Source organism: Hipposideros armiger, unplaced genomic scaffold, assembly GCF_001890085.2.
Source record: "Hipposideros armiger isolate ML-2016 unplaced genomic scaffold, ASM189008v1 scaffold_134, whole genome shotgun sequence".
NCBI classification, from domain to species: Eukaryota; Metazoa; Chordata; class Mammalia; order Chiroptera; family Hipposideridae; genus Hipposideros; species Hipposideros armiger.
Genome location: NW_017731484.1, coordinates 2,935,956 through 2,963,923, shown reverse-complemented (window position 1 = coordinate 2,963,923; position 27,968 = coordinate 2,935,956). Strand labels below are relative to the sequence as shown.

General features: G+C 40.2%; 1 protein-coding gene across 3 annotated transcripts; it reads left to right on the top strand.

Moving 5' to 3' along the window:
- Positions 1-54: 54 nt before the first annotated feature.
- ELK4 (ETS transcription factor ELK4) lies at positions 55-27,209 on the top strand. Of its 3 annotated transcripts, XR_002124796.1 has the most exons (6): positions 55-3,351; positions 10,571-10,786; positions 12,309-13,184; positions 14,517-14,633; positions 16,010-16,180; positions 27,088-27,209. XR_002124796.1 is itself a non-coding variant. In XM_019649713.1 (5 exons), the coding sequence occupies exons 2-5, from the start codon at positions 10,580-10,582 to the stop codon at positions 16,106-16,108; spliced, it is 1,299 nt and encodes a 432-aa protein (XP_019505258.1). In that variant the 5' UTR covers positions 55-3,351; positions 10,571-10,579; the 3' UTR covers positions 16,109-19,073. The 3 variants fall into 3 exon arrangements, 2 of the variants coding, with proteins under 2 accessions (XP_019505258.1, XP_019505259.1); XM_019649713.1 differs by lacking the exon at positions 27,088-27,209 and having other exon boundaries at positions 16,010-19,073; XM_019649714.1 differs by lacking the exons at positions 55-3,351; positions 27,088-27,209 and adding an exon at positions 3,599-3,618 and having other exon boundaries at positions 16,010-19,073.
- The last annotated feature ends 759 nt before the right edge of the window (positions 27,210-27,968 follow it).

Genomic DNA, 27,968 nt, shown 5'->3' with positions numbered 1-27,968 from the left:
ACAGCATAGTATAAACAGCACAGTATATAGTAAACAGAATAGTATTATACATTGGTGGTTCCTAAGTTAATTGTAATTGAAAAAGAAAAAATTTCCAGTCGGTTATAAAAATATACAAAAGAGGAAACAAAACTTCTGGCTTAAAATTCAAAGCAATATGTATCTTATTATACAAGGATGTGCGTGGAGTCGAACCACCCGGAGTCTTATAGTTATACACGAGGTGGGTTTCATGAGCTTTTGTCAATTAAGTTACATTTTTTCCAAAGGGCGGTTAGGAATAAAGTGATCAGTTTCCTCCTCTTTCTCTAGTACATACTCCATATCAATTTCATAAGCCTGGAAAAAGTACATTCATCAAAGACCAATAAAATTATTTTAGGTTAAAAATATTAGTAGAGGAGGAAAGAAGACGACTTAGTGGAGATTCCAAAGATGAAAATTATATGAAATTATTCCTGAGGTGTGTTTGTGACAGGTCCTTCAATGTGTTAAATAGTTGGTATGCCCCGGGCACATAACTGCAGTGACTCATGTCTTGTCATGTCCTCACTGGGAAAACAATGTGTTCTATGAAGATTACAGCTAGGGCTGAAAGATGTTGTCATGAGGTTTCCTCATAGTCTTGAGGCCCTAAGTACCTTGTTAAAGGCCCTTTCATGGGTTTTTCTCTGGATCTTGAATATGTTCTGACTATAAGACTTATTATTGGGGATGAAACTTCTTTGCCCAGAATAATAGCCTTGGTGAAGATATTTCTAAGCATCAATTCATTGGTTGTCTTTGGTGAATTTTAGGGCCTTGCAAGGTGGCGAGGTCACCAAACGCTGCCAAATTCAATAACCTGCATTTTATTTTCAAAGATACCTTTTCCCCTATCTGAGTCAATACCCTCAAAATACAATAATTATGGGGTCATTAACAAGAGCTCAAAAGCAAATTTGATTTCAGATACCTCTCAGTCGCTAAGGCTAAGACTGGGAATCCATCTTATTTGGTGGGAAAATGACCAAACAAGATAACAAAAAAGCACAATCCTTTGGGTTGACCAACATAACCACCATGGAGTTTGCAAAAACAGGACCATCTGTTGTGTGAGAACCATGGAGATTCTGTATTTATAGAATCCTGAGTGGGAAAACCAGACATATGAATAAACTTTTTTTTCCCTAGTTCACTAATCTGAAATCTACTTTTCTTCTAGTTTCTCTGCTGTCAACATGTACGGTGTTTAAACAAAACAAAACAAAACAAAGAGTCAATTTAAAAGCAGACAGGCTTGCTATGACTAATTTGAGAACTCCCAAAGTAGGCTCTTTTCCAAAAATACATTACGGTTGACAATATGTTAGCTCAGTCTTAAAGGGGTTATGATACAACTATGGACTGGAAGGCTGAAGCAGATTATTACCGCCGGTTGGAGCAGAGCAGGGTACTCCACAACCCTTAACTGCTCTTGGTATGGGGCTTTCAAATGAAACCTTTCTATATAAACAAATGTTTTGAATGTGTGTATCTTAAACAGCCTAACTGAATAATACATATTTTGTTCCTCGTGGTTTCTAAAATGGAAGTTGTTGCAAGGAAAAAAATTTATATCAGGGGCCAAGAGTGCAAGGGCGTTTCACATATTGCACGTTCCTTTAAAAACACATATTTCTTACATCCTTTGGTAAAATTATTTTTAAAAAGCTAACATCTTTTGGTAGCATTGCTTTTACAAAAATACCTCTGTTTATTATTTCTTGTATTATGGTGGAGGAGGTTGGAAATCAAAGGAAGTGATGATTCTCTTCCAAAAGCCTGCAAAGGGATGATAGTATCACATTTTACTCAGTGAATTAAATTAATTTTACCTTGAATTCAATTGTGGGTGTGCAGAGAGGAATGACATCACCACTTACTGGGTGTCTACTATATGCCAGGTAATACACTTAAGCACATTATAGCCTTTATCTTATTTAATCTTCTCAGCAACGCTCCTCATTATCATCTTCATTTTAGGAAGGACTGAGGTTCAGAGAGGTTAAGCAACTCACTGCAGGCCACACAGCTAGTAAATGACCAGGAACAACAGGTAACTCAGACACTGGCTTGTTTTTGGTTTCCTGTTAAATAGTATAAGCAATCTATTTCTTGGAGGTTTTGTTCAGCAGTCCATCTTATTAATGACTCTGCATGCCTTTTGCTGCTAAATTATTCAAGGAGTCTCTGGTACCAAGTGTGACCTGGTTCCTTTAAGAATTACATTGAATGAGAACCAATGGGCTAGCAACTCTGACCGGTTACTTATGCGCCTTAACTCCTTTCATTCAACAACTCTAAGAGATTGGGTTCTCGCCGTTTATAGATGATAAACTGTTCGGGGGAGGTTAAGAAAGTTGCTAAGATCGCCGAGTTAGTGAGGGCTAGAGCCCCGACTGGGTTCCAGGTCTGACTCCAACGCCAGAACGAGCTTCCTCCACGACACCAGTGTTTCCATTTGGCTAGAGAGCCACAGGGCTGATTTAATATTTATCAAGTGTTTGTAGTGTCCTGGGATCTGGCACTTGGATGAGAAAGCTGGGGCGGCCCCAACTTCTCCGTCCACGCCGCCGGGGAGAAGGCTGCACGTGTGGCACAGAAGACAGAAAGCCCTCACGCTTCAGCTTAGCAGCAAGAGACCTGGTCGCTTGGGAGGCCCGAGGGCGCGTGCCACTTCTCCCCTGCGACTGGGAGACACCGAGGGTCCCAGGCCACCCGAGGTCCCGACTTTCGTGGCAGCACTGGTGCTGCGGGTTCGGGTCGCGCGCCTCACAAACAGGTAACCGGTTTGTAGTCGGGCGGAGAGTGGCGAGCGCAGGGCTCCAGGGGGCGCCCTCCCAGCAGCGACACCCGTCACCTTTACCCCCCGAACCCAGGCTTGGGGGTAGCGGCGGCTCTCAGCACCCTTCGGGCGGGCAGCTCCGCCCTTCCCGCCCCGGGAAGTGACGCGCAGCGACTACGGCATCCGGGCGGGGCCTCGAGGCAGCTGGGGGGTTCGGGAGGGGCGGCGGCCGCAGGGCGATTGGCGGGCCGGCCGCGGCCAGGAACGCCGGAGCGCGCGCTCGCGGGTAGCGGCCCGACGACCGCGTGCGGGGGCGGGAGGGCGCCAGGAGCCGCGGCGGGGGCGGTGTTGGTGTCGGCGGGAGATGCGGGTGGCTGCGGGCACCCGGTGGGCTGGGCTCGGCCGCCGCCTCCTTCTCCGGCTCCGCCGCGGGGGTCGTCGTGGCTGCCGCGCCGTCCCCGAGGTCCCGGCGTGAGGAGGCGGCGGGTGGAGAGCAGCGTCCAGTTCGAGGCGGAGACCCAGAGGGAGCCCCGCGCGAGACCTCGGTGAGCGGCGCGCCCCTTCGGGGTCTCCTGGCCGCCGCCCCCTCAAGAGGGGAGCGGGGTCTGGGGGCTCGCGGCCCACCAGGAAGCGGCCGTGCGGCGGGGGGCTGCGAGCGCGCTCCCCTGGGACCCGCCCCCGCCGCTGCCCCGCCGGGTCCCGCCCTGTCCCGCGGCCCCAGCCCCGCGGCCCCAGCCCCGCGCGGGCAGGTGGACCCGGGATCGTCCGCCCCCATCCCTCCCGCTTCGCGCTTCGGGACTCTCGGGCGAAAGGTGGCGGGTTTTTGTGTGTGGTTTTTTTTTTTTTTTTTGCTGGGAGTGGGGGTGGGGGCGAAGAGGGGAGCAATTCTGACTAGTGACAGGAAGTTGGAAAATGAAAGTACGATAATTCAGTGCTTACCAAGGCCCGTGAGGCTGCGGCGTCCCCCCCCTCGCCCCGAACTTTGATCTCCTCTGCCGCACACGGTTACCAGTGTTTCTTCCTCTCCCCAAGCTTGCTGTTCATCCGGTGTCAAGTTTCTTTTTTTTTTTTCTACTTCTCGCCAACAAACCTCCTCCCCCTTGACTTTCCGCTTCACGTGCAGCTGCAGCAAGGCCGGTAGCTTCTTCATTCCTGGGAAAACCAATTGGAATCATTTTGGGGGTAGGGGGTGGAATATTAACTGGACTTGGTAGGAAGTGAGGGGTATTGTTGATGGAAGTAGTCAAAAGATAAACGCACAGTTGGCGATTTCCCAGGCCATTGGCTGTTTGAAGTTGAAGGCATTTAAATCAAGACTGAGTTTTATTCATCAGAGCTGTTCACCCATCTCTTAGGTGGTGGGTCAGATCTTCCCGCCCGCCCCGCGGTCTCCCACCCACCAGCCCACTTGATGCTTCAATCTTTAGGACTATCAGTGGTGTTTCCATTAAAACTTGCTATGATCAATTCTGTCCCCCCAGGAACTCTCTGATTTTATTTAAACGTTAAAACTGCATAAGTGGAATCCATTACATTCTTAGAGAAATAGTGTCTTCAAGTTTTATTGTAACATAGCAGTACACTTTAAATATTCACTTAGTATAGGCTACTGTACAGTTAGACACCAGACACCTAGTTACGTTTTGACAAAGACAATGATTTTAATTCATTGATGCATTTCATAATTTGGTTTTGTTTTATTTAAGTAGCATACTGAATTTGGAGGCATTTATTTTTTTGGGTCTTAGCTACTGTTTCTGAAAAATAGTTGGGCCATGGGTCACCACAGCAACTGGACTATGTGTATTATAAACATATTTAGGGTGGAAAAGTTTTCATTTAATAGAGACTTCCTTTCCCTAACAAGTTATTTCAACCTGCTCCTTCTTTTCATTTTTCACAGGGATGCGTTTTCTATCTTGAAAAGTGTTAAGATAGAATCACTTGTGTTTTCAACATTTTAGCCCTCAAAAACCAGATTCCTTCATTTGGATCAGGTATTTCCCTCCCTCATTATACTTCTACTTAAAAAAACCTCTTAAAACTAATTGTAGGTAACTGGAGATTTTCGTGAGAAGGAAAATAAAGGACTTTTTTTGACTGGTAGCAAGAATAAAAGTACATTTTTTGACTCTTCATTTCACCTTTGTAATTTTTGTTAACTTCTGGAATAGTTTTCCTTTAGTCCTCTTATGGCTGAGGAAATCATTGAATTTCATATTAATATCACACTTGTAGGAGCTAAAATGAAGAGGTTCAGCTTAACTGCATACCCAGAAGTCCAACTTTTCAAAAAATAACCTGATATCAACATTGAGTGAATAAAACACTCTGTTAAAGTATCCTCTGAAGATGGCCATTTTATGTCTTTGTTAGTTTTTTGCAAAAGAAAATTCTTTTCCAGTACTTAAGTCCAAAAGCCCTTCTTTGCCTCTCAACAACCTTCTCTCCTAGATGCACTGTAAAATATTAAAGAAGCATCAGTGTTTTCCACAACAGTTTGGTTCTGCCTTAAAATATCAAACAACTCACCAGCATTTGATTTAATACATGTGCTCCCCTAAGAACCAGAGGGGAAGGTGAAGTTAAACCCGCAGCACCTTGAGAACACCCAGACTTTTGGGAACCTCCCCTTTGCTCAGGATGGCACTTGTGTGCTCACTATAGAGATGATGTTATATCTGTCTTTTTACATGTAAAGTTTAGTCATTATAAACCTGTCTGTAGGGCTCAAGCATTATCTACATGGTAGGTATTAACACATTGAGGATGGGGCATTTAAATGTATAGATGCAAATCAGTGTCACCAGTCCACAGTGTGTTAAGACTAGGATTTGGTTTTGGGAATTTTTCCAAAAACAAATTGAATTATAGGCACCAAATTTGTAGTAGTAGTTTTTTTTGTTGGTTTTTAAAAGATTTTATTGGGAAATTGGGGGAGGGGAACAGCACTGGGGAATTGGGGGGAGGGGAACAGACAAGTTGCTGTCCTTTAGTTCTTCAGTCTAGTTGTTGAGGACGTCGCTTCACTGGCTCATGTTGGTATTATCATTGCGCTCTTCCCGGGGGAGGCAGATTGGTTGCCGGTCACTGGACAGCCACTCACGGTGGCTCTTGGCAGCTCATACCAGCTGCCAGCCGCTCATGGTAGCTTATGGGAGCCCACTGCAGCCTACGCCATCGCCGGCGACTTATGGCAACCCAACTCCAGGTCGAGCTGTTGTTCACCATCTTAGCTGTAGAGGGCACAGCATCACTGGCCCTCATGTGGGATCCGAACCGGGTCCCTGCTGCTGAGAGCTGGTGTCCCAAGCCAACTCTTTTTTTTTTTAAAGATTTTTATTGGGGAATTGGGGGGATGGGAACAGTGCTGGGGAATTGGGGGAAGGGGAACAGACAAGTTGCTGTCGTTTTCTTCTTCAGTCTAGTTGTGGAGTACGTTGCTTCACTGGCCCAAGTTGGCACCATCATTGTGCTCTTCCTGGGCGAGGCAGATCAGTCGCCGGCTTCTGGACGGCCGCTCACTGCGGCTGCTGGCCGCTCACGCTGGCTGCTGGCTACACACAGTAGCCCATGGCAACCCACTGCCACAGGGGCTGCAGCCCACGCCATCGCCGGCAACTCACAGCAGCCCAGCTCCAGGTTGAGCTGTTGTTCAGCATCTTAGCTGTAGAGGGCAGTGTCACTGGCCCTCATATGTGGGATCCGAACCGGGGCCCTCAGGCGTCCCAAGCCAGTTCTTAACCATCGCGCCACTCGGCCGGCCCCCAAGCCAACTCTTAACCAATGTGCCACTCAGCCGGCCCTGTAGTAGTCTTAAGATTCCAGTTTTCTGCCTTCTTTCCCTCTTTCCTCTCCTCCTTCCATCATCATTACCTCTCTCTCACACATTCACACCCCTGCCCATATAAGCATTCTTGATATAAAGATGATGTCTAGAAATATGGAGTCATAGTTTTGATTAAGCTAAAATTTACTAGGGAGTAGTTTTAACAGATTTAGACTAAAGTAGTTTAGATGGGAAACACGTGTAGTTAGAAAGTAACTTAACATGAACCGGCATCATCAGAAGAAAGGCCTCTTTGGTAAACTCAGAAATGACAGGGACCCCCCCCCCAACTTGATGGATGTAATATAAACCACTATTTTAACCCAGCTTAAGCAAGGCTATGGGAAACTATAATTTCTAGTAGGCTTAGTTATTTAGCATTAAAGTAGCACTTCATATTTGTAGATTATTATCACTTCGTATCTAATACGTAATACTTCTTTACAACCAGCTGGGGATGTGAATGCTTCTGCCCATCAAGGGACGTGGTTTCCCTAATGAACAGAGTAGGTGACTGACGAAAGAGTTGGATTCGTGGCCTCAGGTTCTCCATTAACTGTTAACCGTGGGAAGCATCTCCCCTGCTTTCTATTCTTTATTATTTTCCCATCTCTACTTTTGGATGACTACTTCTGAACAACCACCTTCAAGAAGTGATAACTGGGAGGATTGTTGGAGGACATTTTGAGTGTCTCAGAAAAGCTACAGAAACCCAAATATTTTCCACTTCAGTTCCTCATATCTGCCCTTTTTGGAAGCAGACATAGGTGACCCTTAAGGATCTCATCCTCTGTGAGTTACACCTTGTTAGAATTAAGCTTTCGAGGCCTAACTTTTGTAATGTCTGTTAGTTTGTTTTTAACATCTTTGTTGAGAGATAATTCACATACCATAACATTCACCTACTTAAAGTGTACAATTAAATGGCTTTAGTTTATCCAAAGAGGAGTGTAACTACCACATCTACATTTAGAGTATTTTCATCATGCCATTGTCAGTCACTCTATTCTCTTTCCCCACCATCCCTAAGCAACCACTGATCTTTCTACGTCTAATAGATTTGGCTATTCTGGACATTTCCCATAAATGGAATCATATTGGGTTGTCAGAAAAATCATGCCAGTTTTTTGTTGTTGTTGTTGCAAAAATGCGTCATGACTTTTCCGACAACCCAATATACTCTGTGTGGCATTTGTAGTTGGCTTCTTTCACTTAGCATAATGGTTTCAAGGTTCATCTATGTTTCAAGGTTCAAACATGTAGCATGTTTCAGGACTTCATTCCTTTTTCTGGCTGACTAATATGGCACTGTATGGTTGTACCACGTTTTGCTTATCTGTTCATCAGTTGATGGACATTTGGATTGCTTCCACTTTTTGGATATTATTAATTATGCTGCTGTGAACATTCCTGTATGAGTGTCTGTGTAGACATAAATTTTCCATATTTTCGTTTCTCTTGGGTGTGTACTTAGGAGTGGAATTGCTGGGTCTTATGATATATTTAGCATTTTGAGGAACTGTCAAACTCTTTTCCAAAGTGGCTATACCATTTTACATTCCCACTAGCAATACGTGAGGGTTTCACTTTCTCCACATCCTCATCAACACTTGTTATTGTCTGTGTTTTTTATTATAACCACACTCATAGGTGTGAAGTGGTATCTGAGGTGGCTGTCATTTTATTCCTAATAAATAATGATGTTGAACATCTTTTCATATGCTTATTGGCCATTTGTATATCTTCTTTGGAGATGTATCTTTTCAAATCCTTTGATACATACATACATATATATGTGTATATATATATATGTGTGTGTATATATATATATATATATATATATATATATATTTAAGATTTTATTGGGGAATTGTGTGGGAGGGGAACAGTGTTGGGGAATTGGGGAAGGGGACCAGCCAAGTTGTTGTTCTTCAATCTTCGTTGTGGAGGGCACCAGTCGCCATCTGGCTTCCTGTCAGCAGCTCGTAGCCTCTAAGCTCAAGGTGCTGTGTTCAATCTTAGTTACGGGTGGGCATAGCCACCATCCCATGCGGGAGTCAAACCGGCAGCCTTGTTAAGAGTGCGCGCTCTATCCACTGAGTCATCTGGGTGGCAGCTCAGCTTAAGGTGCTGAGTTCAGTCTTAGTTGCAGGTGGGCATAGCCACCATCCCATGCGGGAGTCAAACCAGCAGCCTTGTTGTTAAGAGTGCACGCTCTATCCACTGAGCCATCCGGGCAGCAGCTCAGCTCAAGGTGCCGAATTCAGTCTTAGTTGCAGGTGGGCATAGCCCACCATCAACAGGCAATCTTGTTGTTACACCAGCTGAGCTATCCTGCTACCTGTTGGTAGCTCAGCGACAGCTCAGCATGGGCACAGCATCACTGGCCCATGTGGGAATCGAACCAGCGGCCCTGTTGCTCAGAACTGGCGTTCTTAAGCCAACTGTTAACCAACTGAGCTACTCGGCTGGCCCTTGCCTATTTATTTATTTTTTTTTAATTGTAAGAGTTCTTTAAATTTTTTGATACAGGTCTCTTATGATTTGGAAATATTTTTTTTCCCATTCTAAGGATTGTCTTCTCACTTGATGGTATTGTTTGCAGCACAGAAGTTTTAAATTTTGATGTAGCCCCATTTACCTGTTTTTGTAGTGTTTTAATGGCATTGACTTTTTGTTTTCAAGTCCTATTCTGATTCATTGAGATCTCATTACTAGATTTTAGAAAAAGGAAGTGTTTTGTTTGTTTTTGTGAGGGTATATAGTTCAGTTATACTTAGGATGTGCTGATACGTATTTGGCCATAGTTTCTGCCCTAAGGAATTCTTCCTATTAAACAAGTTGTTTTGTAGTTTTATGGGGAAAATAACTTTATGAGAGCATTTCCTTGCTGCTTCATTGCCTAAACCAGTGGTTATCAACTGGGATGATTTTGTCCCTTGGGAGAACATTTGGCAATGTCTGTAGACATTTTTGATTGTCACACTTGGGCAGGGCTACTGGCACCTAGTGGGTACAGGCCAGGATGCTGTTAAACTGTTGGGTTGTCAGAAAAGTCATGACGTATTTTTCTGTTTTTCTTTGCAAAAATACGTCATAACTTTCCCGACAACCCAATACAATGCACAGGACGGCCTCCAGAAACAAAGAATTATCTGGCCCCAAATATCAGTAGTTGAGAAACTTTGGTCTCAACAGGGAGATCCTAAAACTTGGGATATTGAAGGATTTCTCAGTTCATATCTTGATAATCAAATAAAGGTTTCTAATCAAATGAAAAGAGGATCTATGCGGATGGGATCCCTGTGGACAGAATGGTGACAGAACTTGTAAATTAAGGAACATTTTTGCCAAATTTTTAGTGCTGCCAATTTATATGTAAATTATATTTATGATAAAAGAAATTATTTGAAGGAGAAATACCAGTGGAGCAAAAGTAGATTGTTCTCTGCACCCCTGGGACACACATACATATCCTGGCAAATAAACCAACTGGGTTGATTAAGATAGATACTGAAATGGTGGTCTCCTCAGAGAATACGACAATGAGTTTGTAAGATAAATTTAATAACAGTGGGACTCTAGTGACTGGCGATCATCAGGCTGCTCATATAATTTATGGAATTAGCTTTATCTCCCAGCAAGACGTTTCTTAAGTAGTGTGGCGTGATTGAGAGTTTGGACTCTGAATCTGATTGCCTGGGTTTAAATCTTAGCTCCACCATGTACTTGTGTGACTTAGACAAATTACTTAACTCTTAAGAAATCGTTTTTTCATATATAAAATGAGGCTGCAGTAGTATCTGTCTTACAGGATTGGTGTTGGGATGAAATGAAGTAATATATTTAGAGCACTTAAAACAGCGCCTGACAGAGTGTTCTACAAGTGTTGGCTGTTAATATTATTGTATCTCGTATCTCTGTGCCTCTTTCAGCTCATTGCTATGGACAGTGCTATCACCCTGTGGCAGTTCCTCCTTCAGCTCCTACAGGAGCCTCAGAACAAACACATGATCTGCTGGACCTCTAACAACGGGGAGTTCAAGCTTCTGCAGGCGGAAGAGGTGGCTCGTCTCTGGGGAATTCGAAAGAACAAGCCTAATATGAACTATGACAAACTCAGCCGAGCCCTCAGATACTATTATGTAAAGGTAACACACATGCACCTCAGAGCAAGAAGCGTTCCTTCTGTTCAGGTTATAGGTGCTAATGTCCTGGTTTAGTTATTTAACTTTCTAATTGAGGTAAAATTAAAATACAACATTATATTAGTTTCAGGTATACATAATGATTCAGTATTTGCTTACATTGTGAAATTATCACTGTCCTGGTTTATTTTAATCCAGTTTTTTTTATAGCTTCAGCAATTTGGGATTAGGATAAAAGATGGAAATGTTCCAGCTGTATTTCTGCAAATTCCTATTGAGTACCCCACTCCCATTACACATATTTTATTCCAAATTACAATTGGCTTTAAAGAAAAAGTGAGTAAAGGGTTGGAATAAGAAAAGGAAATATGAGATTCTTGAGGATAAATATGTATATTATAATTTACTTTAGAAATTGTTATCTGTACATTTTCTTTTAAAAGATTTTATTGGGGAATTGGGGGAGGGGAACAGACAAGTTGCTGTCCTTTAGTTCTTCAGTTTAGTTGTGGAGGACGTCGCTTCACTGACCCATGTTGGTATTGTGATCATTGCGGTCTTCCATGGTGAGGCAGATCAGTCACCGGCCACTGGACGGCCGCTCACGGCAGCTCTTGGCAGCTCATGCTGGCTGCCAGCTGCTCACAGTAGCTTACAGCAGCCCACGGCAGCCCCACTGCAGCCTACGCTATCGCCGGCGACTCATGGCAGCCCAGCTCCAGGTCGAGCTGTTGTTCACCATCTTAGCTGTGGAGGGCAGTGTCACTGGCCCTCATGTGGGATCCGAACCGGGGCCCTGCTGCTCAGAGCTGGCGTCCCAAGCCAACTCTTAACCAACGCGCCACTTGGCCGGCCCTGTACTTGTTTTTTAGCTTTACTTATTTTTTTTTTTTTTACTTTAACCCAGACAACACAATCAATACCTTAAAGTGTACCTTTTAATATATAGAGTTGATTTCTTAATTTAAATTTTTAAATTTCTTATTATTTTGAATACACTATGGGCACTGAGGTAAAATAAATGGCTCAAATGGATAAATTGGAATAGAGAAGTGGATCTTAATTTCCTTCACGTTTTAGTATTTGATCTTAGCAGATTTCCTGTGTGGAGACATGAGGTAAGCCACAACTGGAATTTCTGAAGGAAGTAGGAACCTTAGTAGAAGTAATGTTCTAAATTCTTTTTTGCTTACTCAGGATATGTATGACTTGTACCTTTGGAATTATTTGAGATTGCAGATCAGCGATGTTTAACTTAATACAGATATTTGGTTGAGAGTGTTAAGCACTTAAAATCTTTTAGCTTTTATATAACTTATTTAGTTGCTAATAAGACATTTAAATGTTCTTAACGCATGCTCCACAGTAGTAGGAACTGTGTTAGTATGGCTAGATATTTAGAGGATTTTGAAGCTTTTAAGTAAATTGCTTGTCAAATAGAGAACTTCGTTAGGTCAGCTTTTTCATGAGTTATGGGAGGTGAGATTATAAAAAGTATAAGAATGCTTATTTTATTTATCTACAGAATATCATTAAAAAAGTGAATGGTCAGAAGTTTGTGTACAAGTTTGTCTCTTACCCAAAGATTTTGAACATGGATCCGATGACGGTGGGGAGGATTGAGGGAGACTGTGAGGCTTTAAGCTTCGGTAAAGTCAGCAATAGCTCCAAAGATGTGGAGAATGGAGGGAAAGAGAAACCACCTCAGCCTGGTGCCAAGACCTCTAGCCGCAATGACTACATACACTCCGGCTTATATTCTTCATTTACTCTCAACTCTTTGAACTCCTCCAATAGGAAGCATTTTAAATCTATAAAGATTGAGAACCCCGCTGAGAAATTGGCAGAGAAAAAATCTCCTAAGGAGCTAACACCTTCTGTCATTAAATTTGTAACAACACCTTGTAAAAAGCCACCAGCTGAACCTGTTGTTGCCACCATTTCAACTGGCCCAAGTATTTCAGCACCTTCGGAAGAAACTATTCAAGCATTGGAGACTTTGACTTCCCCCAAACTGCCTCCACTGGAAGCCCCAACCTCTGCCTCCAGTGTAACTCCCACTTTTACCGCCATACCTAGTTCGTCCATGTCCCCTTCTTTGAAGGAGGAGCCTCCTCTAACACCTTCACCACCGCTGAGTTCCAACCCAGACATTGACACAGACATCGATTCTGTGGCTTCTCAGCCAATGGAACTGCCAGAGAACTTGACACTGGAACCTAAAGGCCAGGACTCAGCTTTGCCAGAAAAGGACAAAACAAATAATTCATCAAGATCCAAGAAACCCAAAGGGCTAGAGCTGGCACCTACCCTCGTGATCACAGGCAGTGACCCAAGCCCACTGGGAATATTGAGCCCGTCTCTCCCTACAGCTTCTCTTACGCCAGCACTTTTTTCACAGGTAACTCTTTCTATTGTTTGCATTTACTCGCCTTTTAGTCAAATTCAGGATTTATAACCTGAAGTTCTCATTCTGCTGCTTAGGTTTGTCTTAGAAAGGTTATATATGACCCCGTGAAAATAATTCAGTTCCTCACCTCAATTAGGATCACCAAAATAAAAGGTTTGGAGTTGCGTTAAAAAATTAATTGTTGGGCCGGCCAAGTGGCTCAGCTGGTTAAGAGCGCATTCTCTGAGCAACAGGGTCGTGGGTTTGGTTCCCACATGGGCCAGTGAGCTGCACCCGAGCTGAGCTGCCAACAGGTGGCAGGATGGTTCAGCTGGTGAGAGAACATGCTCCTAACAACAAGGTTGCCAGTTTGACTCCCGCGTGGGATGGTGGGCTATGCCCATCCGCAACTAACATTGAACACAGCACCTTGAGCTGAGCTGCCGATGGGCGGCCAAATGGCTCAGTGGTTAGAGCATGTGCTCTTAGCAACAAGGTTTCCCGTGCGACTCGCGCATGGGATGGAGGGCTATGCCCACCCATAACTAAGATTGAACACGGCACCTTGAGCTTAGCGTCCACGAGCTGCTGCTGGGCAGCCAGATGGCGACTGGACTTGGAGCTGAGCTAGCCGCACCCGCCATCACTAAGATTGAAGGACAACAACTTGGCTGTTCCCCTCCCCCAATTCCCCAATAAAATCTTAAAAATTAAAAAAAATTACTTGTTCTGCAAGTCAATAAATATTTTGGTTTTTCTACTTCCTCCAAAAGAAAATAAGTATTCTCTCTCTCTCTTTTTTTGGTCTTATAAAACTGGTTGATATCTTATTTAAAAAAACAATGATAATCTCACGTTAGAAAACAATCAATCCCGAGAACCTTAAGAAGAAGGAATGTTTGATGTTGAGTAACAAGTTTCTACTGTTACCTTATGTTTCTTAACTTGCTTAAATATAACATTTAAATACATAGATTACTCACAACCTTCTCATTATTGAGGCAAAGATATGTTTGTGACCCAGTTATCTATTATTTTTCTGTACCTGAATTCAGATTGGTTTTCTATTTGGGAAAGACCCTGCAAGAGAGAGGTTGGAAAATATTTTGACCTTTTTCTTCCTCCTTTTGTTTTAATAAAGCATTTATTATAATAGTTGAGCAAACTCTATCTTAAGTTGTTAAAATAACTTCTGAGTTTTTCCGCATAAAATTTCAGACTTGGAGAGATGTGGAGTAGAGAATAGGACAATATTTGGGTTCAGGGCTATTTGTGTATTATTACAAGGGTAAAACATAATTCTGATGTGTCATTTAATGAATGTTACTGCTTTGTGTATTGCAGACGCCCATCTTACTGACCCCGAGCCCTTTGCTCTCCAGTATCCACTTCTGGAGCACTCTGAGCCCTGTTGCTCCCCTCAGTCCTGCCAGATTGCAAGGTGCTAACACACTTTTCCAGGTAAATGACATAAAAGCTTGTCTCTTATAAGAGGGACATGGTAAATGAAGAAAGAAGCAAAAAGGCAATGTCCTGTTCCTAGTTGAATCATTATAAAACTTCTGTTCAATAAATACTCTTGCATTTTGATTTTGAATTTCTAAGTATTAATTTCCTAGCCAGCAGACAACTAAGATAAATATTCATAGCAGAGTTTCCTTTTCATTGTTGACTATTACGTGCATTGGAGTTAGACCAAGAATTGTTCAATACCATAGATTTTGTCGTTTTAGAACTCTAGAAATCCTCTCCTTTTTTTTTAGGAAAAAAATGTACACATATATATTTATACAAACACAAGTATGTGTGTGTGTGTGTGTGTGTGTGTGTGTGTGTGTGTATTTCTGCACATAGTTTTCCTCTTTTTACTGGAGATTAAAAAAATAGAGAAAGCTCTTGAGATTAGTGTATTATATACTCCCATTTCCCCCTCATTCAGAATTGATATTAACATTTTAAATACATATTTTTAAAAATGAATATTGTATCACCTCTTAACCACGATCTTAGGAAAATTCTTACAGCTTTTAACTATTATTTTGCCCCAAACATCTAGACTTTATAACTTGTAGGCTTGCTTATGGTTGATTTATTCAATTATTTTGGGGTAACTCCCTGGAAGATTTTCTTACATTTTTGTAACTTAATTTTTCATTTGTTCTTTTGGAAATGAAATGGTAAGGAAAAGAAAATTAATAACCTTTCTACTTCTGCATTTTTATTTTATTTATTTTGCAAAATTTTCCATATTTCATTTTTACATTTTCTTGGCCTCTCGCAACCGATAATTAAGTTACAGAATGATCTGTGACTGTAAGCAAAGTCTTAGTGTTCAGGTAGCTTCACCCTGGACTCTCCCTATGGAATTGGTCTCAGAATACATGATGGGGAACCCTTTTCTGGGATGCACACCCTGGAACTATTTGCACCAGTTATAAATAGAGTTAATAGATGGGTATCTCTCTGGACCTTTCTGGACCTCTTTGACAGTCTGTGATTTGCTTTATAATTGAATATACTCTGTAGTGCATGTTGTCATTTACTGAATTTTCTAAAACCTTAATTTGAAGTTAAATGTGATCTGTGTACCTTAGGATATAAGGGAAGATATAGACTTCTTCACATTCCATCAAGATAGTCTGGAGAATGTTAATATTTAACATTCTTTAAAGTTCTTGTTATGACATCATACTCTTTCATGATAAGCAGTTACCGTCTTTGTCTTGTGTGCCGCTGCACGTAGCTGTCATGTTCTGCATCAGGGAATGTAGTAGGGACAGAAAGTGAACATTGGGTTTGAGTAAAAGGATGATAATGTGTCTTATTTTCTTTCTCAGTTTCCTTCTGTTCTGAACAGTCATGGGCCATTCACTTTGTCTGGCCTGGATGGACCTTCCACCCCTGGCCCATTTTCCCCAGATCTACAGAAAACATAACCTATGCACTTGTGGAATGAGAGAACCAAGGAATAAAGAAACAGCGAGACTCTCAACATGATCACATTTGAAGTGAGCAATTGATAGTTCTACAATGCTGATAATAGACTTTTGTGATTTTTGCTATTCCCCATTGAATGCCTTTTTAGGATTCTCTTTGACTAAGACTCAAGTTGGATTGTGTATAAAAATGCCTTAATTGGAGTCCAAACTCCACCTCCCTCTTTTTCTTTCTTTTTAAAAAAATAATTTGAGCTTTGTGTGAAAGTAATTTTTGGTGGGGTTTAGCAGCTAGCTGTGCTTCGCAAGAGCAATTAAGAACAAAGTTATTCCTTCTGCCTTATTGGGACCCTTTGGCCAGAAAATAAGTATATGCTTTGAGTATATTATTTAAAGAAATATTAGTTAAATGAAATTGGCCATATCTTTGGGACTAAGTGTACTCTTTTGAATAACTAAAAGTGAGCTGTGCATAAGCAGTGGAGAAAAAAAGAATCATTTCTATTCACATAAAGGAAGATTGAGCAGTACTATTGGGAAGATTCTATTTTGCTGTGAATTCTAACATGTAAGCAACTGTGCAAAAAGTCATCTTATTTACATTTATTCAGGGTTGGTCTCTCAGCCCTATGTATGATCTTATCTGAACCTGTCAACAGGGCGTGGAGCTGGTCTATTTTAACATAGGAAGATTTTTAAACCTGAGGTTTAAGACAGTGTTTGGACCAGCCAGAGAGAATATGGGACCCCATATCTAGCACAAAAATGTTGGCTGCTCTCTGTGTGGTACGATTATACACCCATGGAATTCAGCATGGTAAATGATGGCGTTTAGGAGGATGAACCTGGGTATTGACATTTGTAGGCATCTCTGAATGAAAGATGTGATTGAATAACTTGAATCAACATGTGGGGCTTTTCCCAGTTAGAAGATACCATCAAGAAGGACTCTCTCTCTCTCCTGTTCATTTGAACCCCTTTTCTACTGTATGTTTATCTTCCTTTAAATTTAAGGTCATGAGAGATCACAATAGTTTTCAAGATATAATTAGGAAGGTGAAAAATGAAGTGAAGCCTCCAAATCTGTAGCAAGGTAAAGATGTGCTTATTTCTTTGAATTTTTGTTTTTAAATTAGGGAGGAGCAGAGTTCATTTGGAAATGGTCACGCTTAGGGAGTAGATTGTTGATAGTAGTAGTGAAAAATTTAGGCCTTTTCCTCAACGTTACCAAATTTATAAAATATTACCGTATGGTCATCAATGCCAGGTGCAGACAGCTTTGTTGATCCCCCAAACTGAATTGATACCAACATTACAGTGGAATCTTTTGAAAAACTTGGCTTTAAAGTCCAGGATTAGATTATATGTGATCACTACCCCCACCACTACCCAGTTCATTAAACTAGTGTTTTTATCCCTAGAAATAGTTCCTCTAATTGAATCACATGAACTAAATGGAATGAGGGAGTAAAGACTTGAGGGCTCACAATGACACTGACACAAACCAACATCTCCCAGATGTATCATACTCACTTTGAATGTTTACATGCAGGTGGAGAGGCTCTAGTAGAAGACATCTGTGCTAAGTCAGTAGTAGCGGAGGGATGGTATTGAGGGAGCTGCCTTTGAATTTGTAAATGTTGGAGACCTGTTACTGCTTCATCTGTGGTTCTCAGCTGAAAGGTCTGTTCCTGAGATGTGCAATAGTGTTGAAAGGTAGTGTGTAGTGTTCAGTAGTGATGCGGAACAGACTCACTGGACTTTTCCATTTTGAACCGTTTAGTTTGCATGCTTGTTTGAAGTTAGATGTCTCAGCAGCACTTTGAAATAGTTTTATTAGTAGGTTGATTAACATTTTGTACATTAAGTAAATATTGATGGCTTGATTTAATTAAATACTTAAAATTTTGAGTGCACAAAACTATTATTTTTTGGAATTACAGGAGACAAAGCCATTGGTTTGTTTTCCCAGGTGGTATCGTTGATAATTAATTGTCTCAGCACAGGGGTGCCTGGGAAGCAAGGACATCATTACAACGCAGTCAAAGCAACTTCATAGGAACGAGTTTTAGTAAATCTGTCTATAAACCGATCCTGGAAGCCTCTGAGAGGTGTGGGCCATAGGTGGGGTGATGATCTGCTTTCTCTTTGAGATCAATTAATCTGCGGGGGGGGGGGGGGGAGAGAGAGAGTGTGTGTGTGTGTGTGTGTGTGTTTGTATGTATGTGTGTGTCCTTTTTTAAATGAAAGTTTACAACCGTAGCTCAACTGTATGAGGCAGACCTTTTTTTTTGTAAACTACCTCCTTCCTGGAAAACTCTCAGTTTCATACTTGTTAAATATCCACAGAGTTCTTCTTAACATCCAAAGGTGACATACCACTTAAGATCAGTGTTCACTGGAGAGACTTATATTTGATAGTGATAGCCGGTATCCATCACTAATCACTTTGCCATGATGAATGCTGGTGGGCAAAAGTAGCGTAAGATAGGGGAGCAGGTTGAATGAGTTTTTGAGACGTCTGCTGAAATTATTTTAGCTTTCCATCTATTCTGGTGTATATCTACTTAGTTGTATGCTGGAAAATGTTTAACTACCAGGCTCTCTGAAGGGAAAAAAAGCCCTTACATTGTAGCATTTGCTGGTTTCCATGATGTAATTTATTTCCCCATTGCTGAGTTTAAGCCACCACGTTGGAGTTGAGAAGGGATGCACACAGTTGGACCCTTAGTCAGTAGACCAATGCATTTATTCCACCCTACGGTGGATTGCCACATAATTTCTAAAATAATTTTTTTCTTGTTCATATGCTGATTTTTAAAAATACAAAATTAAAATCATACATCTAACTTCAGTAATCTTTTTTTTCCTGGTTTGTCACAGTGCTTTTGTGATGTTAACATTCCTCATGACATATTTTGTGTGTTTAAACAAAGGTGGAAACTTCCATTGATTTAAAAAATTTATACATAATAGAAGAATCCAGAAACCCTCAAACACTCAACCTTAAGCTTCTTAGAGTTAAAACGTAGACTTAATTTTTCCACATTTTGATGGTTAAAAAAATAGATGTAAATTTTCTTCAGATTTTTTTTTTTTTTTTTTTTTTTTTTTTAGCTGAGCCATCCTGCTACCTATTGGTAGCTTAGCGGCTGCTCAGCTCGGGCTGGCATCGAACCGCTGTTGCTCAGAGCTCAAACTCTTGAGCGAGCTCTTAACCAACTGAGCCACTCGGCCGGCCCCAGTTTTCTTCAGATTTTGATGGGGAAAGAAAGCCCATGAGATTTATAGTAAAAGGACACTGGATTTTTCTTTTTAAACTGGAAGAATTTCTTGAAGATTTCCATGTTATATTAGAGATCAAAAAAACAGGACTGACTGCTGAATCTATTTACCTGGCACAGTTTCTAGTTTTTTTCATGCTCTGTGTCACTTAGGCTGAGAGGGTAAAAGAAATCAGAAGCTTGGCATTCTGGAGCTGTAACTGCAAGCTATTGATAGTATCACTTCAGTCCCATTCACACCTGGCATTGCATGATGTCCAGTCTAATGACATTGTTTCATCCTGGTCTCAGAACCTGTGTTATGATTCTAAAGTTCTAAAAGGCAGTTCTGGATGTTTCTAGTGAATGTAAACACATCAGTGACACTCACTGGCATTTCAGAAAAGCAGTTTCCAGCCTTTTCAAGCACACACATTGATAAGTAAAAGTGGTTTTGTTTGGTTTTGTTTTGTTTTTAATTGGGGAACAGTGTGTTTTTCCAGGACCCATCAGCTCCAAGTCAAGTAGTTGTTTCAGTCTAGCTGTGGAGGGCGCATCTCTGTGGCCCATGTGGGAATCAAACCGGTGACCTAGGTGTTTATGAGCACTGCGCTCTAACCAACTTAGCCAACTGGCTGCCCCTCAGTAAAAGTTTTTGAACACAAAACCCCTATTCGCAAATTCATATGTATGTTTGTTAATATGTATTGGGTTTTCGGAAAAGTCATGACGTATTTTTTCTGTCTTTCATTGCAAAATGAGTCATGACTTCCGACAACCCAATACAATAATGAGACATACAGAAAAATAGAAATAGGATGGCATAAAAGGTAAATCTTGAGTAGAAGTTGTAATATTTTCTTTCTGCACCCAGTAGGTTGTTTTGTGCACCGTCTGGCAGCATGCACATTTCTCAACCTAATCTTGAAGAAAAAAAAAATGTGGATGCTTTTGTTGTGACATGGAGAAATCCTTTACATATTTGATCTGATTTTCATGTAAAATCTCTAGAAGAGATTTGGAATTTTTTGGCAGAGCTTGTCATTAACTTTCTGAAATTTCATATTCTTTTCATAAGTTGCCAAGTCACCTATTACCAGATGTTTTCCAGAGCTTCATGCATTTTATTTTTGACAGCCTGTTGGCTCTTTCCTCTTCATATTATAAGTATGACTTCATAATGTACTTTAGCCTGCTTACAAACTTCTTTTGGCCTTATTAATGTATGTTACCAACAAATTCAGAATTATTTCAGGTTGCTTTATGTTACAATACATAATAACCTCCATTTTCTTGCTGCATTAATAACCTCCATTTTCTTGCTGCATTAGTAAGTTTTTGATTTTTTTTATTTGTAACATTTCAGCCTCTGAAGAAATACTTTTCTTGATGGATCTGTTCTATTTGTCGCTTCATTTACTATATATATTTTATTTAGCCATGCCAGAAATCTAGAATTGTGCTGAGGTGTGTAAATAAGTGAGTATGGAGACAAGTACAGGTATCTCCGTGCAGAAACCTGGAGTTCTGAAGAATTACCAAACCAACAGGCAAGTTAAAAAGACTACTCATGATGGATATCCTCGTAGCCTGTTAACTGAGGGTATGACAGAATATATTATTGCTAAAAAGGAATTGAGAAGTTAATTGTTTAATCCATACTAGTGAAGTGGAGGTCAACTATAGTTGTATTTCTTTAGCAGGTACTCTGACCAGAGAATGGGTTCTATAGAAAGTATTTTGCTACTTACCTTCTTGGTTTTGGGTCAACAAGTAAATGTTTTGTTATTGTTTTTCATGCTGCTGGCATAGCTTGAAACAAGGTGCCCTGTTATTCCTCTTAGGTCATCAAAACTCTGCTTACTGAAGTTGATGTTTTAATCTTAGAATCTAGAATTCTTGTGGGTGGTAGTGGATTAAGCAAGAAAAGAAGGCGGTTTGATTTCATTTCTCGTATTTGGTGGAACCTGTTAGCATAAGAGTCATGTTTTGACCTGTAAACAGAGCAAATCTGAAAGGTGAGTTGTTGATGTAGTATAAATGTTCCATTTGAAGCTGCCAGTTTCTTCAAGCTATTTTTCTGGGGAAAAAAATTGTGATAGATTGACAGCCTGCAGAAAACAGCAATTTGTTAGGGTGCTGCCATTCACACTGAACCATTGTAAAAGACGGAAATCCAGAGTGGTTCGAGTCAGAGGGGAAATGTTGGCTTTAAGCTTTTTACAGGAACCAGGAAATTGAAGCTGTTGTTAACATCATTTAAAATGAAACCTTTAACAAGAAAATTCATGAGGGATACAGTCAAACATAGTAAATATCTTGAACTCCAATCTTTGGAGAATAATACACATCAGTAAGTTTTATAAGGTTTAAAATTTTTTTTTTTAATATTTTATTGGGAGACTAGAGCATTTCTTTCCAAGTCATTCTGATTTATTGGCTGAGTGTGTGTGTGTGTGTGTGTGTGTGTGTGTGTGTGTGTGTGTGTGTAATATATACTGATGTATTGATTGTGTGTGTGTGTGTAAATAAATTTGTTTTTCAGAGGGAACATATATTATTCATCCTCTAGGATGGCTCCTAGGCTATTTTATACTAAAACTTAAAAATTGGCTGCACTTTGCAATTGCCACTTTTTAAAAATTAATGCCTTGCACATTTCAGTTTTTTAAAATAGATAGAATGATAGGCCTTAAAGACTAATTAATTGCTTGCCAACATTTAGAGCTACGACGCTATATGTGACATATGCTAAACAAAGTCATCTTAAACTACTTTCTTAATTCATTTATTGAGCAAATAAGGATGTCTTCCTTAAAATTTCTACATTTGCTTTTGTATAAAACCCATACTATGTTGGGTTCTAAGTTTCTCAGAGAAGAGTTTAATACTAGAAGTAGTATTTCTGAAATACAGGTTTGACCATGGATCGATATAATAATGGAGGAATTCTGGCATTGTTGCCTAATTTATCCTTTTAAACTGTACATAATTAGCATTAGCAGAAACCTCAGAGTATCTTGGGCCAAATGTTCTTCTCAATTTAGCCTTGTTTCCCATCTCATAAGGGCCCATTCTGGTTCTTGTCCCTTCCAAGGATTATGAGCCACGCTAGGACAGGCCTGGGATCTTCTGGATGGGGTCGGGGAGGGTGCCCTGTGGCTGGGACAGAGTTCTAGCCAGTGGAATCATTCAAGTATGCCTAGAGTTCAGGGGTGGGAATGCCATATATTGGTATTAAATCACTTGGCACTTTTATGGGCACCGTTTTTGGCACTGTTTTGTTTTTAATAACTGGAAGCACTTAATGATTATTTTGTGTTTTTTTTTCAATTTCAACTTATAGATTTTGAGGGGCAGGGAAGTAAGGTTTATTTCTCATTTATGTTTTCTGGAACTTAAGACTGTTTGGAGAAGGGGTAAATGAGCCATTCTTCTAGGCTCTGTAAGGTATGCTCTTTTGGCTAAGATGTTTTAAAATAATTTACAAGCTTTTAGTATTCTGCTTTGTAGAAGTATGACTTTTTAATTATTTGTAATTGATGGATTACATTCAACTTTGTAAACTATCCAATTTTAACTTTCTTTTCTGTTTAATCATTGTCTCTTATTGTCTGTTATGTAGGGGACACAGGCCCTCTAAGACATTTCAGATTTTTTGTTTTTGAGGGCAATATTACCAATGGCCTTTAAATGTACATTACACTGATTGCTTATGATAAAGGAGCATCTTTGATGAACTTCCCTGCTCAGTATCAGTGAAAGATGCATATATGTAAAGATAGAAATCAATATGATGAATTTTTTATTACTTGAGGCCTATTTATTTGGTTTGGCCATGCAGTCTTCTTTAATCACAGTCATATCTATTTCTTCACTTTTGCCTTCTAGCAGTTTCATTTATCTTTGTGGGTAGGGAAGATTAAATATGAAACTCAGCCCAGTCATTTTGCTACTGGTTAGCTTTGGTTTGAGGCAAATAAAATTTTTGACAAAAATTCATTTTTTAGAATTATGCCCTCTATTCACCAAATAATCAAGTTGGCTAAAAATAAAAAGTGTATAACTTGCACTTTGAAGAACAAACCAGTAATTTTCTGAGCCTTACTTGATCTTCAGGTATGGCTATCACTTGGAAATCGAATGATGTTAAATAATAAACTTCTTATTTTCATCCACCCAAACTGGAATGTGGAAGAAAAGCCTATGTCTGCTGTGGCATTAACACAGGAGAGGTATTCTTTTACTTCAGTGTCTTAGTTTGGGATATGTGGTAATAAGAACTTGTCAGGTTGCTTCCCTTAAACCTAGATCAACTCAACTGAGAAGACAGTTACTTCATTTTTTTATTTCCTCCCTTGTTTATTTTATTGAAAGCTATCTCTCGTAATATCCGGATCCACCACTTGTGTATAAATAGAATACTTATATATAAAATGCAAGTGCATACCTACCCAAAAGAATGAATAACTGTTAAAGTGTTATTAATAACTTGTCTTAATTTCAGTGTAATTTATAGTAGGGAGACTTTCAAAGTATTAAAATCACTTTTTTTCTTTCTTTTCCTAAAAAAGCAATTAAAATGATGGTAAACATTTTATGATGCTAACAATTAAAATGATGCTAACATTTACTAAAATCACGTTAATTGTTGATGCACCTGAGAGAAACTGCCGTATCTTCTCGCTAAGCAGTCTGACTTGACCTTTTGGGAACCAGAGGGATGTTGTTTTCAGGTTGATTCGGGCGACTGCAGCTAGTCTTGCATTCTCTTTATATTCTGCAAAGAAACTTTGCAGTGAATTTAGACAGCACTTTGAGGGCTTTAAAATACACTGCTTTTCAGAAGAAAAATATGTAGTCGATACTTAGTGCATCCCCAGACATGGGTGAGGGGTTGTTGTGAATAACCGATCAGGTGATCATTTTTTCTATTGCTTTCAAGTTTTATGCAAAAAATTTATTAAATTCTGTAATGGTGATATGCATCTTATTAGAAAGATGATACATTAAAAACTATTTTCTGTAAGAACTGACAGGAATTTGTATAATGGCAAGCTGGCTTTAAGAAAGCACTGTAGCAAATTTACTAAAGTCCAAAAATGATATAGAGATGTTAATAGATATATGTGCAACTAGATATGGTCAACAATTGTATTTTTTTAAATAAATATTTTTAACAAAATGACTTTGAATCAATTATTGATTTCTCTCCTCTCACATCTGTTGAGATTGTCCTTGTATATTATATTTTCATCCATGCTAAATGCGGGTAAGGAAGGAGTTCAGTTTTCCCAATGGTTATCATTAAAACCTGGCCTTAAACTATTTGATATGTATCTACATTAAAATATTTAAAGCGCAAGTTGGGATAGGTGTTGAAAAGGGGAGACTAAAATGATTATTGCTATAAAAAGGAATTAAAAGAGAACTGACTGGCTAGAAAAAGTATTCACCGTGTGAAATTTCTTTTTATTTACTTTTCGATTTTTATATTTTTAAAAAGTTTTTAAAAACTTAGATTCTTTTATTCTAGCCTTTATAAAAAGCACCTTTTGCTTATTTCTGCTCTAGGTTCCAGTTTTTCATGTAGTTTTTGAGATAAAAACCTAGAGACTTCAGGGCCGGCCGAGTGGCTCAGCTGGTTAAGAGCTTGCTCAAGAGTGTGAGCTCTGAGCAACAGGGTCGCCGGTTCAATTCCCGGCCCGAGCTGAGCTGCCAACAGGTGGTAGGATGGCTCAGCTAAAAAAAAAAGAAAAGAAAGAAGAAGAACCTAGAGACTTCAGTTGATTTAGCAAATGAAATCAAGCCTTTTCAGAGCTGGGTTGATATAGAGCAGGGATAATGGGGTTAATGGGTGGCAAAATCACATCAGAGAGGTCTATTTCATATCTTTAGGTAAAAATAACACAGTAGAGTAACAAATTGTTCTGTGAGGGACAACAATTTACTAACCCTAGTGACATGTCAGCTCAGGTGGTGGGTCACTAAGCAGTATTCAGTGCAGTTGGGTAATAACCACTTATGAGGATTGCTGGGCTCTCCTAAACCACTGTTTCAAAATATATTACCTAAAGCAGTAGTCTCATGAAGTCGAATAAGTTTGGGAAATGGGGTTGTCACCTCTTAGAGATTCAAAATGCAAATTAGGATATTAAAAGCTCTAAGAAGTCCAGTATAAAAGCCTGTTTATCCACCATTTTCTAACCTTTCTGACTGTTGACATATCCTCTTGAGAGGCAAATGTCTATTTTGCAGCTACTTTCTGTGTTTTATAGATGTATCTAATGACAAACTAATGCCCTAACATTGGGTAATTTTCCAGGGTTGGCATTATCAGGTAGGAGATAATCATTAACAGTTATAAGATTTCACGTTGTTACTACAAAGCGTTTTCCTATTGGAATATGCCCTGTGACAGAAGGGTGTCCATGAAGGTGACTTCGTTTGGAGTAACCTTAAAATAAGGACAGCGTATAATGAAAAGTAAAATGGGAAAGATAATTTCTAATAGGCAGGAATCATTGGTGTCAAGGAGGTTGTTGGAACATCAGAGTTGATTTTATGATTCCTGTGTGTTTTAAACACATCATCGTTGACAGAAACCCCTCTCTAGTCAAGGTGACCTTGCATGTTGCCAAATCCAGTGGTTGATGCTTAGTCCTCAGTGATGGCCACACTGATTACTTCCTCCTTAGATGCTCTGCACTTTCCTTGCAGAAAACCCGTATTCTCTCCTGAACCTCCTCCTACTTCTCTGGCTTCTTTCATTTGTTTTCCTGGACTCTGTTCTTTTTTCTCTCAGAAGAACCTCAGAGTTCTATCAGTCTCTCTGTACACTCACTCCCTAGGTGGCCTGGAGATATAAATTTTGTGGTCACATAAATATAGTGTTTTTATTTATATCTCCAGGCCAGTGTTTTAAGCTCTAGACTTACATCCACTAGCCAAGATAGCATCATAAAATGAGCATGTCTGAAACAGAATTCTTGAGCGCCCCCATTGTCTTCCAGTGTTAAAAGTCCTCATCATTCATACACCTGGTTACTCAAGTCCGATGCCTTGGGGTCAGCCTCGATCCCCATCTTCTCTACACCCCACACCTAGCTCATTAGCAAACTCTGTCAGTTGGACTTTCAAAATAGATCTTGAATCCAACACTGTCCAAGCCACCATCTCCTCCATAGTTTATTGCAATTATACCCTTACTTTTGTCCCCAATTTCATTTTTGCCCGTGTTTTCTCCACACAACAACCGGAGTATCACTTTTAAGCGTGTATATCAGATCATGTCCCTTGCCTGCTCACAACTCTCCTCGTAATCTTATATAACGCGAAACAAAAAAATCCACACCTACCATGGCTTATGATCTGGTCCCTAGCTTCTACTCCAGCCTATTTCCTGCCACTCTCCCCATCCCTCACTGCACTGAAACCACACTGGCCTGCTTGCTGGTCCTCAAATGCTACAAGCATATTCAGGCTCAGGCCTTGGACTTGCTGTGGCCCCTGCCTGATACGATCTTTCCCAGGTACTTGCTCCAGCATATCACGTAGGTTTCTGCACAAATGGCCCTCCTTAGAAAGGCCTTCCAGATCACCCCTTGACGTTCCCTATTCCCACCCCGCTTCCCTGCTTTATTTTTCTGGATGGCACTCAATTATCACTCACCCGTGGCATGTTATCTGTTTACTGTCTCTTGTCTTCCACTGCAGTGTAATCTCTGAGGCAGAGACTTCCATCTCATTTTCTGCTGTGTCGGCACCTAGATCCAGGCCTTGAGCATAGCAGGTGCCCAATCAATTGAGTTAACTGAATAAATGAATTTTCTCAAAGACCTTTTTGTCATGATGTCTTCCTTTAGTGAATCTGGTATACTGATGAATGAGTTAGACTCCCACATCCTAAGAACAGAGGGAAATCTGGGAACAGGGTGACTCCACAGCACCCTGAAATGTCAAAACTCTTTAAAGGAGGAGGTCAGGAAAAAAGCCGTACTTGCTGTACAACCGACTATGCAGTGTGGTATGAAAACCTATCTGCCTTCCTGTATTCTGATTATGTGTAAGAGGGAACAGTGGGTTCTCAGTCCTGTCGGTGAGAGTTTGGTTTCTTCTAAAATATCAGCCATGTGGACCCACAATATGAGAGAGACGTGTCTTTGGGGAACATTTGGTCATTTGTTTCTGGGCTTATATAAAAGGAGCAATTGTCTTGGATAATAACACGCTTACTCAATTTTAAAATATTTTATTTTAGAAAAGGCACTCTTAGATTTGTTTCAGTCTTACTGTTTATATTAAATTAATCACGATTACCTTAGATATAGCCATTAATTCTTCCAAATCTGTATAAAAAGGTTGTTTTTTTGAAAAACCACAAGAAAAATATAGCTGTTTTCTTCTTGCCCAGGTCAGTTACTCACTACAGGTAGGTTGCACATTTAAGTTTGGCTGGTATCTAATACTTTTAAGTATTTACAGACATAGTGAAAAGTATACCCCTAGGCCACCAGTTTCAAAAGAATTTGGATCTGTTTGAATTACAATAAATATGTACCAAACATAATGAACAATTTCTAAGCTGCTTATAAGGA